This window comes from Lepidochelys olivacea (assembly GCF_965140295.1).
Source record: "Lepidochelys olivacea isolate rLepOli2 genome assembly, chromosome: 27".
Taxonomy (NCBI): Eukaryota; Metazoa; Chordata; order Testudines; family Cheloniidae; genus Lepidochelys; species Lepidochelys olivacea.
This window is the reverse complement of record NC_140437.1, coordinates 3,925,828-3,937,897: the sequence shown is the minus strand read 5'-3', so window position 1 is coordinate 3,937,897 and position 12,070 is coordinate 3,925,828. Positions and strand designations below refer to the sequence as shown.

Below are 12,070 nucleotides of genomic sequence, written 5' to 3'. Positions count from 1 at the left end.
GCCCAGGGCTGGCTGGACAGGGGGTGGGTGAGTCCCCAGGGGCCGCGACTCCCGGGCTGCGTCCCTGTGCCCACGAGCTGCACCCAGAGCCAGCAGCACTGAAGTCCGTAGGAGCTGCTGCCCCCAGGGTCGGGGCCCGAAGCCCTGGCTAGGGCTGGGCAGGGTCAGTAACGTGGTGCCCAGCACAGACCCAGCCCCTCCTCCCTGTCAGCTGCCCTTGCCTTGGGGATAACAGAGCTTCTCTGACGGGCCAGGCTTCCGGCCCTGGGGCTATTGCTTCTCGCAGCTGGGCTGGGCCTCGCTCTTACCCCGGGGCTGGCGTTGCCCCTCACTGCCAGCCCCGGCATTACAAAGCCAGCGCCATTCCCCCGGGTTTGACTGGCTTGGTGGTGCCCGCAGAGCCCAGCCCGTGGTGGTGGCCAGTAGCCAGCTGTTAGTGCCAGATGTGCTGAACCCCGAGGAGAAGACCTGCAACGTCTTCGGGACCCCTGTCAGCTGGTGAGCAAAGGGGGCATGGGGGGCCGTGTTCAGGGCAGGCGCAGGGCTGGGCGGGGGGGGCGCTGAGGGCCTGGGAGTTGCTGGCTCTGCCCCCGGGCCCCTCCCACACCAATGCCTGGCAAAGCCCTCACCAGCCTGTGTCGTTCCCCGGCAGCTTCCCCATCCGGCTGTGCGTGGGCGTCTCGGGGAAGAGCCTCCCAGAGAGAATCAGTGAGTGCCAGTGGGGAAGCCAGGGGGCGGTGGGGCTGGGGCCCAGCGGGGGCCAGGGGTGTGGCGGGGCAGGGGTGTGGCAGGAGGCAGCGGGGCCGGGTGCTAGGGGGCCGGTGGGGCCGGGGGCCAGGGGTGTGGCGTGGCCGGGGGCCAGGAGGCAGTGGGGCCGGGGGCCATGGGTGTGGTGGGGCCGGGGGCCAGGGGTGTGGCGGGGCAGGGGTGTGGCAGGAGGCAGCGGGGCCGGGTGCTACGGGGCCGGTGGGGCCGGGGGCCAGGGGCCAGAGGTGTGGCAGGAGGCAGCGGGGCCGGGTGCTAGGGGGCTGGTGGGGCCAGGGGCCAGGGGTGTGGTGGGGCCGGGGGCCAGGGGTGTGGCGTGGCCGGGGGCCAGGAGGCAGTGGGGCCGGGGGCCATGGGTGTGGTGGGGCAGGGGTGTGGTGGGGCCGGGGGCCAGGGGTGTGGCGTGGCTGGGGGCCAGGAGGCAGTGGGGCCGGGGGCCAGGGGTGTGGCGGGGCAGGGGTGTGGCGTGGCCAGGGGCCAGGAGGCAGTGGGGCCGGGGGCCAGGGGTGTGGTGGGGCCGGGGGCCAGGGGTGTGGCGGGGCAGGGGTGTGGCGTGGCCGGGGGCCAGGAGGCAGTGGGGCCGGGGGCCAGGGGTGTGGTGGGGCCGGGGGCCAGAGGGGCGGCGGGGCCGGGGGCGTTGCGGGGCCGGGGGCCAGAGGCTAGCAAAGGCCCTGGGGCTGGGAGCCTGGTGACAAGGGGCACGGCAGCCCCCCTCCCCTGCTGGCCCCTCCTCCCCGACCCTCTGCTCCCCAGGGCTGGCCGCCGACCTGCAGCTGGACCGGCTGAAGCCGAAGTTGGGGCGAAGGGTCTGGGAGCTGCAGACGCGCCAGGCGGGCCGGAGCCTGGAGCTGCAGCTGTCGAGGGAGGCACCATTCACCTGCCAGAACCTCACAGCCCACCTGCGGGTACGGGGCGCGGGGGGCTCAGGGCGGGGGCTGCTCCGTAGCCGGGGTCCCTGCGGGCGCCCCAGGGCAGTTCCTGGCTGATCCCTCTCAGGGGCACGGCCCAGGTCTCACGCAAGCCACCGTCAGGGCCAGCCCCCGCTCCCGCTCCGCCGTGGCCACTGAGCCCCTGGGCCCAGCTCCGGCAGCCCTGAGTTGTGCTTGCGGGTCCGGCTGAGCCGGGCTCCTGGGGCCAGCGCACCCCAGCGGGGGTTACGGGCCCATCGGGGTGATGGGACGCCCCAGGGCCGGGGCTCAGAGCTGGGGTTAGAGCCTCGGCTGGGTGGGTCGTCCCGGAGCACGGCACCAGGCAGGCTGCAGTGACCCCTTGGTGGGCTCCAGCTCTGACCTCCACACCCGGCCCCATGGCTCCAGCTCCAGCCCTGGCCCGGGCCCTGCCCCACGGCCTGCTGGCGCTCTGACCCCCGGGTGGTTTCAGCCAGCTCCTCAGCGCCTCTTCGCTCCAGCTGGGCGGGGTGACGCTCCCTATGTCGGCCTGCTCCGAGCGCCTGCTCCCCCCAGGCACCCCGCAGCCCCCAGGGGAAACCGAGGAACGCGTAGCGGAGCCAGCAGTGTTACCAAAGATTCCGCTTCGGTCGCGTCTCTGTCCTGCGGGCTCAGGCTAGACCCGGGCAGCCGCCAGTCGGTCCGAGCGGGAAGGGTTCACGGTGCGCCCGGGCTGAGGCCTGCGGGGAGGGGGGTCACCTGCCCCATCTCTCCTCTCCCCTCCACCCCAGGACGAGGCTGATTTCAAGGACAAGCTGAGCCCCATCGTGGTGAGCCTGACGCTGACCCTGGCAGCTGGGCCGGGCACCGAGGAGCTGGGGCTGGTGCTCCGCGGGCAGACGGTGGTGCAGGAGCAGGTGTGCCAGGCCCAGGGCCCCCTCAGCCCCGACCCACAGCGCCTGCCAGCCCAGCGCCCCCTCAGCCCCGACCCACAGCCCCTGCCGGCCCAGCGCCCCCTCAGCCCCGACCCACAGCCCCTGCCAGGCCCAGCGTCCCCTCAGCCCCGACCCACAGCCCCTGCCAGGCCCAGCGCCCCCTCAGCCCCGACCCACAGCCCCTGCCAGGCCCAGCGCCCCCTCAGCCCCGACCCACAGCCCCTGCCGGCCCAGCGCCCCCTCAGCCCCGACCCACAGCCCCTGCCAGGCCCAGCGCCCCCTCAGCCCCGACCCACAGCCCCTGCCAGCCCAGCGCCCCCTCAGCCCCGACCCACAGCCCCTGCCAGCCCAGCGCCCCCTCAGCCCCGACCCACAGCCCCTGCCAGGCCCAGCGCCCCCTCAGCCCCGACCCACAGCCCCTGCCAGCCCAGCGCCCCCTCAGCCCCGACCCACAGCCCCTGCCGGCCCAGCGCCCCCTCAGCCCCGACCCACAGCCCCTGCCAGCCCAGCGCCCCCTCAGCCCCGACCCACAGCCCCTGCCAGGCCCAGCGCCCCCTCAGCCCCGACCCACAGCCCCTGCCAGGCCCAGCGCCCCCTCAGCCCCGACCCACAGCCCCTGCCAGGCCCAGCGCCCCCTCAGCCCCGACCCACAGCGCCTGCCAGGCCCAGCGCCCCCTCAGCCCCGACCCACAGCCCCTGCCAGCCCAGCGCCCCCTCAGCCCCGACCCACAGCGCCTGCCAGCCCAGCGCCCCCTCAGCCCCGACCCACAGCCCCTGCCAGGCCCAGCGCCCCCTCAGCCCCGACCCACAGCCCCTGCCAGGCCCAGCGCCCCCTCAGCCCCGACCCACAGCCCCTGCCAGGCCCAGCGCCCCCTCAGCCCCGACCCACAGCCCCTGCCAGCCCAGCGCCCCCTCAGCCCCGACCCACAGCGCCTGCCAGCCCAGCGCCCCCTCAGCCCCGACCCACAGCCCCTGCCAGGCCCAGCGCCCCCTCAGCCCCGACCCACAGCGCCTGCCGGCCCAGCGCCCCCTCAGCCCCGACCCACAGCCCCTGCCAGGCCCAGCGCCCCCTCAGCCCCGACCCACAGCGCCTGCCAGCCCAGCGCCCCCTCAGCCCCGACCCACAGCGCCTGCCAGCCCAGCGCCCCCTCAGCCCCGACCCACAGCCCCTGCCAGGCCCAGCGCCCCCTCAGCCCCGACCCACAGCGCCTGCCAGCCCAGCGCCCCCTCAGCCCCGACCCACAGCCCCTGCCAGGCCCAGCGCCCCCTCAGCCCCGACCCACAGCCCCTGCCAGGCCCAGCGCCCCCTCAGCCCCGACCCACAGCCCCTGCCAGCCCAGTGCCCCCTCAGCCCCGACCCACAGCCCCTGCCAGGCCCAGCGCCCCCTCAGCCCCGACCCACAGCCCCTGCCAGCCCAGCGCCCCCTCAGCCCCGACCCACAGCGCCTGCCAGCCCAGCGCCCCCTCAGCCCCGACCCACAGCCCCTGCCAGCCCAGCGCCCCCTCAGCCCCGACCCACAGCGCCTGCCAGGCCCAGCGCCCCCTCAGCCCCGACCCACAGCCCCTGCCGGCCCAGCGCCCCCTCAGCCCCGACCCACAGCCCCTGCCGGCCCAGCGCCCCCTCAGCCCCGACCCACAGCCCCTGCCGGCCCAGCGCCCCCTCAGCCCCGACCCACAGCCCCTGCCGGCCCAGCGCCCCCTCAGCCCCGACCCACAGCCCCTGCCAGGCCCAGCGCCCCCTCAGCCCCGACCCACAGCCCCTGCCAGCCCAGCGCCCCCTCAGCCCCGACCCACAGCGCCTGCCAGCCCAGCGCCCCCTCAGCCCCGACCCACAGCCCCTGCCAGGCCCAGCGCCCCCTCAGCCCCGACCCACAGCGCCTGCCAGGCCCAGCGCCCCCTCAGCCCCGACCCACAGCCCCTGCCAGCCCAGCGCCCCCTCAGCCCCGACCCACAGCCCCTGCCAGGCCCAGCGCCCCCTCAGCCCCGACCCACAGCCCCTGCCAGCCCAGCGCCCCCTCAGCCCCGACCCACAGCCCCTGCCAGCCCAGCGCCCCCTCAGCCCCGACCCACAGCCCCTGCCAGCCCAGCGCCCCCTCAGCCCCGACCCACAGCCCCTGCCAGGCCCAGCGCCCCCTCAGCCCCGACCCACAGTCCCTGCCAGCCCAGCGCCCCCTCAGCCCCGACCCACAGCCCCTGCCAGCCCAGCGCCCCCTCAGCCCCGACCCACAGCGCCTGCCAGCCCAGCGCCCCCTCAGCCCCGACCCACAGCCCCTGCCAGGCCCAGCGCCCCCTCAGCCCCGACCCACAGCCCCTGCCAGCCCAGCGCCCCCTCAGCCCCGACCCACAGCCCCTGCCAGGCCCAGCGCCCCCTCAGCCCCGACCCACAGCCCCTGCCAGGCCCAGCGCCCCCAGCCCCGCCCCTCAGCCCCGACCCACAGCCCCTGCCAGGCCCAGCGCCCCCTCAGCCCCGACCCACAGCGCCTGCCAGCCCAGCCCCGACCCACAGCCCCGACCCACAGCCCCTGCCAGCCCAGCGCCCCCTCAGCCCCGACCCACAGCCCCTGCCAGGCCCAGCGCCCCCTCAGCCCCGACCCACAGCGCCTGCCAGCCCAGCGCCCCCTCAGCCCCGACCCACAGCCCCTGCCAGGCCCAGCGCCCCCTCAGCCCCGACCCACAGCGCCTGCCAGCCCAGCGCCCCCTCAGCCCCGACCCACAGCGCCTGCCAGGCCCAGCGCCCCCTCAGCCCCGACCCACAGCGCCTGCCAGGCCCAGCGCCCCCTCAGCCCCGACCCACAGCCCCTGCCAGCCCAGCGCCCCCTCAGCCCCGACCCACAGCCCCTGCCAGGCCCAGCGCCCCCTCAGCCCCGACCCACAGCCCCTGCCAGGCCCAGCGCCCCCTCAGCCCCGACCCACAGCGCCTGCCAGCCCAGCGCCCCCTCAGCCCCGACCCACAGCGCCTGCCAGGCCCAGCGCCCCCTCAGCCCCGACCCACAGCCCCTGCCAGCCCAGCGCCCCCTCAGCCCCGACCCACAGCCCCTGCCAGGCCCAGCGCCCCCTCAGCCCCGACCCACAGCCCCTGCCAGCCCAGCGCCCCCTCAGCCCCGACCCACAGCCCCTGCCAGGCCCAGCGCCCCCTCAGCCCCGACCCACAGCCCCTGCCAGGCCCAGCGCCCCCTCAGCCCCGACCCACAGCCCCTGCCAGGCCCAGCGCCCCCTCAGCCCCGACCCACAGCGCCTGCCAGCCCAGCGCCCCCTCAGCCCCGACCCACAGCCCCTGCCAGGCCCAGCGCCCCCTTAGCCCCGACCCACAGCGCCTGCCAGGCCCAGCGCCCCCTCAGCCCCGACCCACAGCGCCTGCCAGCCCAGCGCCCCCTCAGCCCCGACCCACAGCCCCTGCCAGCCCAGCGCCCCCTCAGCCCCGACCCACAGCCCCTGCCAGCCCAGCGCCCCCTCAGCCCCGACCCACAGCCCCTGCCAGGCCCAGCGCCCCCTCAGCCCCGACCCACAGCCCCTGCCAGCCCAGCGCCCCCTCAGCCCCGACCCACAGCCCCTGCCAGCCCAGCGCCCCCTCAGCCCCGACCCACAGCGCCTGCCAGCCCAGCGCCCCCTCAGCACCGACCCACAGCCCCTGCCAGGCCCAGCGCCCCCTCAGCCCCGACCCACAGCCCCTGCCAGGCCCAGCGCCCCCTCAGCCCCGACCCACAGCGCCTGCCAGGCCCAGCGCCCCCTCAGCCCCGACCCACAGCCCCTGCCAGGCCCAGCGCCCCCTCAGCCCCGACCCACAGCCCCTGCCAGCCCAGCGCCCCCTCAGCCCCGACCCACAGCCCCTGCCAGCCCAGCGCCCCCTCAGCCCCGACCCACAGCCCCTGCCAGCCCAGCGCCCCCTCAGCCCCGACCCACAGCCCCTGCCAGGCCCAGCGCCCCCTCAGCCCCGACCCACAGCCCCTGCCAGCCCAGCGCCCCCTCAGCCCCGACCCACAGCCCCTGCCAGCCCAGCGCCCCCTCAGCCCCGACCCACAGCCCCTGCCAGGCCCAGCGCCCCCTCAGCCCCGACCCACAGCGCCTGCCAGCCCAGCGCCCCCTCAGCCCCGACCCACAGCCCCTGCCAGCCCAGCGCCCCCTCAGCCCCGACCCACAGCGCCTGCCAGGCCCAGCGCCCCCTCAGCCCCGACCCACAGCGCCTGCCAGGCCCAGCGCCCCCTCAGCCCCGACCCACAGCCCCTGCCAGCCCAGTGCCCCCTCAGCCCCGACCCACAGCCCCTGCCAGGCCCAGCGCCCCCTCAGCCCCGACCCACAGCCCCTGCCAGGCCCAGCGCCCCCTCAGCCCCGACCCACAGCGCCTGCCAGCCCAGCGCCCCCTCAGCCCCGACCCACAGCGCCTGCCAGGCCCAGCGCCCCCTCAGCCCCGACCCACAGCCCCTGCCAGCCCAGCGCCCCCTCAGCCCCGACCCACAGCCCCTGCCAGCCCAGCGCCCCCTCAGCCCCGACCCACAGCCCCTGCCAGCCCAGCGCCCCCTCAGCCCCGACCCACAGCCCCTGCCAGCCCAGCGCCCCCTCAGCCCCGACCCACAGCCCCTGCCAGCCCAGCGCCCCCTCAGCCCCGACCCACAGCCCCTGCCAGCCCAGCGCCCCCTCAGCCCCGACCCACAGCCCCTGCCAGCCCAGCGCCCCCTCAGCCCCGACCCACAGCCCCTGCCAGGCCCAGCGCCCCCTCAGCCCCGACCCACAGTCCCTGCCAGCCCAGCGCCCCCTCAGCCCCGACCCACAGCCCCTGCCAGCCCAGCGCCCCCTCAGCCCCGACCCACAGCCCCTGCCAGCCCAGCGCCCCCTCAGCCCCGACCCACAGCCCCTGCCAGGCCCAGCGCCCCCTCAGCCCCGACCCACAGCCCCTGCCAGCCCAGCGCCCCCTCAGCCCCGACCCACAGCCCCTGCCAGCCCAGCGCCCCCTCAGCCCCGACCCACAGCGCCTGCCAGCCCAGCGCCCCCTCAGCACCGACCCACAGCCCCTGCCAGGCCCAGCGCCCCCTCAGCCCCGACCCACAGCCCCTGCCAGGCCCAGCGCCCCCTCAGCCCCGACCCACAGCGCCTGCCAGGCCCAGCGCCCCCTCAGCCCCGACCCACAGCCCCTGCCAGGCCCAGCGCCCCCTCAGCCCCGACCCACAGCCCCTGCCAGCCCAGCGCCCCCTCAGCCCCGACCCACAGCCCCTGCCAGCCCAGCGCCCCCTCAGCCCCGACCCACAGCCCCTGCCAGCCCAGCGCCCCCTCAGCCCCGACCCACAGCCCCTGCCAGGCCCAGCGCCCCCTCAGCCCCGACCCACAGCCCCTGCCAGCCCAGCGCCCCCTCAGCCCCGACCCACAGCCCCTGCCAGCCCAGCGCCCCCTCAGCCCCGACCCACAGCCCCTGCCAGGCCCAGCGCCCCCTCAGCCCCGACCCACAGCGCCTGCCAGCCCAGCGCCCCCTCAGCCCCGACCCACAGCCCCTGCCAGGCCCAGCGCCCCCTCAGCCCCGACCCACAGCCCCTGCCAGGCCCAGCGCCCCCTCAGCCCCGACCCACAGCGCCTGCCAGCCCAGCGCCCCCTCAGCCCCGACCCACAGCGCCTGCCAGGCCCAGCGCCCCCTCAGCCCCGACCCACAGCCCCTGCCAGCCCAGCGCCCCCTCAGCCCCGACCCACAGCCCCTGCCAGGCCCAGCGCCCCCTCAGCCCCGACCCACAGCCCCTGCCAGCCCAGCGCCCCCTCAGCCCCGACCCACAGCCCCTGCCAGGCCCAGCGCCCCCTCAGCCCCGACCCACAGCGCCTGCCAGCCCAGCGCCCCCTCAGCCCCGACCCACAGCCCCTGCCAGCCCAGCGCCCCCTCAGCCCCGACCCACAGCGCCTGCCAGCCCAGCGCCCCCTCAGCCCCGACCCACAGCCCCTGCCAGGCCCAGCGCCCCCTCAGCCCCGACCCACAGCCCCTGCCAGGCCCAGCGCCCCCTCAGCCCCGACCCACAGCTCCTGCCAGCCCAGCGCCCCCTCAGCCCCGACCCACAGCCCCTGCCAGCCCAGCGCCCCCTCAGCCCCGACCCACAGCCCCTGCCAGGCCCAGCGCCCCCTCAGCCCCGACCCACAGCCCCTGCCAGGCCCAGCGCCCCCTCAGCCCCGACCCACAGCCCCTGCCAGCCCAGCGCCCCCTCAGCCCCGACCCACAGCCCCTGCCAGGCCCAGCGCCCCCTCAGCCCCGACCCACAGCCCCTGCCAGCCCAGCGCCCCCTCAGCCCCGACCCACAGCCCCTGCCAGCCCAGCGCCCCCTCAGCCCCGACCCACAGCCCCTGCCAGCCCAGCGCCCCCTCAGCCCCGACCCACAGCCCCTGCCAGGCCCAGCGCCCCCTCAGCCCCGACCCACAGCCCCTGCCAGGCCCAGCGCCCCCTCAGCCCCGACCCACAGCCCCTGCCAGGCCCAGCGCCCCCTCAGCCCCGACCCACAGCCCCTGCCAGGCCCAGCGCCCCCTCAGCCCCGACCCACAGCCCCTGCCAGGCCCAGCGCCCCCTCAGCCCCGACCCACAGCCCCTGCCAGCCCAGCGCCCCCTCAGCCCCGACCCACAGCCCCTGCCAGCCCAGCGCCCCCTCAGCCCCGACCCACAGCCCCTGCCAGGCCCAGCGCCCCCTCAGCCCCGACCCACAGCGCCTGCCAGCCCAGCGCCCCCTCAGCCCCGACCCACAGCCCCTGCCAGCCCAGCGCCCCCTCAGCCCCGACCCACAGCCCCTGCCCCATCGCCAGCCCAGCGCCCCCTCAGCCCCGACCCACAGCCCCTGCCAGCCCAGCGCCCCCTCAGCCCCGACCCACAGCCCCTGCCAGGCCCAGCGCCCCCTCAGCCCCGACCCACAGCCCCTGCCAGCCCAGCGCCCCCTCAGCCCCGACCCACAGCCCCTGCCCCATCGCCAGCCCAGCGCCCCCTCAGCCCCGACCCACAGCCCCTGCCAGCCCAGCGCCCCCTCAGCCCCGACCCACAGCCCCTGCCAGCCCAGCGCCCCCTCAGCCCCGACCCACAGCGCCTGCCAGGCCCAGCGCCCCCTCAGCCCCGACCCACAGCCCCTGCCAGCCCAGCGCCCCCTCAGCCCCGACCCACAGCCCCTGCCAGCCCAGCGCCCCCTCAGCCCCGACCCACAGCCCCTGCCAGCCCAGCGCCCCCTCAGCCCCGACCCACAGCCCCTGCCAGCCCAGCGCCCCCTCAGCCCCGACCCACAGCGCCTGCCAGGCCCAGCGCCCCCTCAGCCCCGACCCACAGCCCCTGCCAGCCCAGCGCCCCCTCAGCCCCGACCCACAGCCCCTGCCAGGCCCAGCGCCCCCTCAGCCCCGACCCACAGCCCCTGCCCCATCGCCAGCCCAGCGCCCCCTCAGCCCCGACCCACAGCCCCTGCCAGGCCCAGCGCCCCCTCAGCCCCGACCCACAGCGCCTGCCAGGCCCAGCGCCCCCTCAGCCCCGACCCACAGCGCCTGCCAGGCCCAGCGCCCCCTCAGCCCCGACCCACAGCCCCTGCCAGGCCCAGCGCCCCCTCAGCCCCGACCCACAGCCCCTGCCAGGCCCAGCGCCCCCTCAGCCCCGACCCACAGCCCCTGCCAGGCCCAGCGCCCCCTCAGCCCCGACCCAAAGCCCCTGCCAGGCCCAGCGCCCCCTCAGCCCCGACCCACAGCCCCTGCCAGCCCAGTGCCCCCTCAGCCCCGACCCACAGCCCCTGCCAGGCCCAGCGCCCCCTCAGCCCCGACCCACAGCCCCTGCCAGCCCAGCGCCCCCTCAGCCCCGACCCACAGCGCCTGCCAGGCCCAGCGCCCCCTCAGCCCCGACCCACAGCGCCTGCCAGGCCCAGCGCCCCCTCAGCCCCGACCCACAGCCCCTGCCAGCCCAGTGCCCCCTCAGCCCCGACCCACAGCGCCTGCCAGGCCCAGCGCCCCCTCAGCCCCGACCCACAGCGCCTGCCAGGCCCAGCGCCCCCTCAGCCCCGACCCACAGCCCCTGCCAGCCCAGCGCCCCCTCAGCCCCGACCCACAGCCCCTGCCAGGCCCAGCGCCCCCTCAGCCCCGACCCACAGCCCCTGCCAGCCCATCGCCCCCTCAGCCCCGACCCACAGCCCCTGCCAGCCCAGCGCCCCCTCAGCCCCGACCCACAGCGCCTGCCAGGCCCAGCGCCCCCTCAGCCCCGACCCACAGCCCCTGCCAGCCCAGCGCCCCCTCAGCCCCGACCCACAGCCCCTGCCAGCCCAGCGCCCCCTCAGCCCCGACCCACAGCCCCTGCCAGCCCAGCGCCCCCTCAGCCCCGACCCACAGCGCCTGCCAGGCCCAGCGCCCCCTCAGCCCCGACCCACAGCCCCTGCCAGCCCAGCGCCCCCTCAGCCCCGACCCACAGCCCCTGCCAGGCCCAGCGCCCCCTCAGCCCCGACCCACAGCCCCTGCCCCATCGCCAGCCCAGCGCCCCCTCAGCCCCGACCCACAGCCCCTGCCAGGCCCAGCGCCCCCTCAGCCCCGACCCACAGCCCCTGCCAGCCCAGCGCCCCCTCAGCCCCGACCCACAGCGCCTGCCAGGCCCAGCGCCCCCTCAGCCCCGACCCACAGCCCCTGCCAGCCCAGCGCCCCCTCAGCCCCGACCCACAGCGCCTGCCAGGCCCAGCGCCCCCTCAGCCCCGACCCACAGCGCCTGCCAGGCCCAGCGCCCCCTCAGCCCCGACCCACAGCGCCTGCCAGGCCCAGCGCCCCCTCAGCCCCGACCCACAGCCCCTGCCAGGCCCAGCGCCCCCTCAGCCCCGACCCACAGCCCCTGCCAGGCCCAGCGCCCCCTCAGCCCCGACCCACAGCCCCTGCCAGGCCCAGCGCCCCCTCAGCCCCGACCCACAGCCCCTGCCAGCCCAGCGCCCCCTCAGCCCCGACCCACAGCCCCTGCCAGCCCAGCGCCCCCTCAGCCCCGACCCACAGCGCCTGCCAGGCCCAGCGCCCCCTCAGCCCCGACCCACAGCCCCTGCCAGCCCAGCGCCCCCTCAGCCCCGACCCACAGCCCCTGCCAGGCCCAGCGCCCCCTCAGCCCCGACCCACAGCCCCTGCCCCATCGCCAGCCCAGCGCCCCCTCAGCCCCGACCCACAGCCCCTGCCAGGCCCAGCGCCCCCTCAGCCCCGACCCACAGCCCCTGCCAGCCCAGCGCCCCCTCAGCCCCGACCCACAGCGCCTGCCAGGCCCAGCGCCCCCTCAGCCCCGACCCACAGCCCCTGCCAGCCCAGCGCCCCCTCAGCCCCGACCCACAGCGCCTGCCAGGCCCAGCGCCCCCTCAGCCCCGACCCACAGCGCCTGCCAGGCCCAGCGCCCCCTCAGCCCCGACCCACAGCGCCTGCCAGGCCCAGCGCCCCCTCAGCCCCGACCCACAGCCCCTGCCAGGCCCAGCGCCCCCTCAGCCCCGACCCACAGCCCCTGCCAGGCCCAGCGCCCCCTCAGCCCCGACCCACAGCCCCTGCCAGGCC

General features: G+C 78.5%; 1 protein-coding gene across 1 annotated transcript in view; it reads left to right on the top strand.

Annotated features, from left to right (window-relative positions):
• ITGA2B (integrin subunit alpha 2b) overlaps positions 1–12,070 on the top strand; it is a gene marked incomplete at its 5' end in the record, with an annotated part of 80,456 nt that overhangs the window by 21,806 nt on the left and 46,580 nt on the right. The window contains 4 exons of the mRNA XM_084615661.1: positions 400–498; positions 653–708; positions 1,519–1,670; positions 2,444–2,569. Of these exons, the coding sequence (XP_084471787.1) occupies positions 400–498; positions 653–708; positions 1,519–1,670; positions 2,444–2,569 (433 nt within the window). The remainder of the gene's footprint in view (positions 1–399; positions 499–652; positions 709–1,518; positions 1,671–2,443; positions 2,570–12,070) is intronic.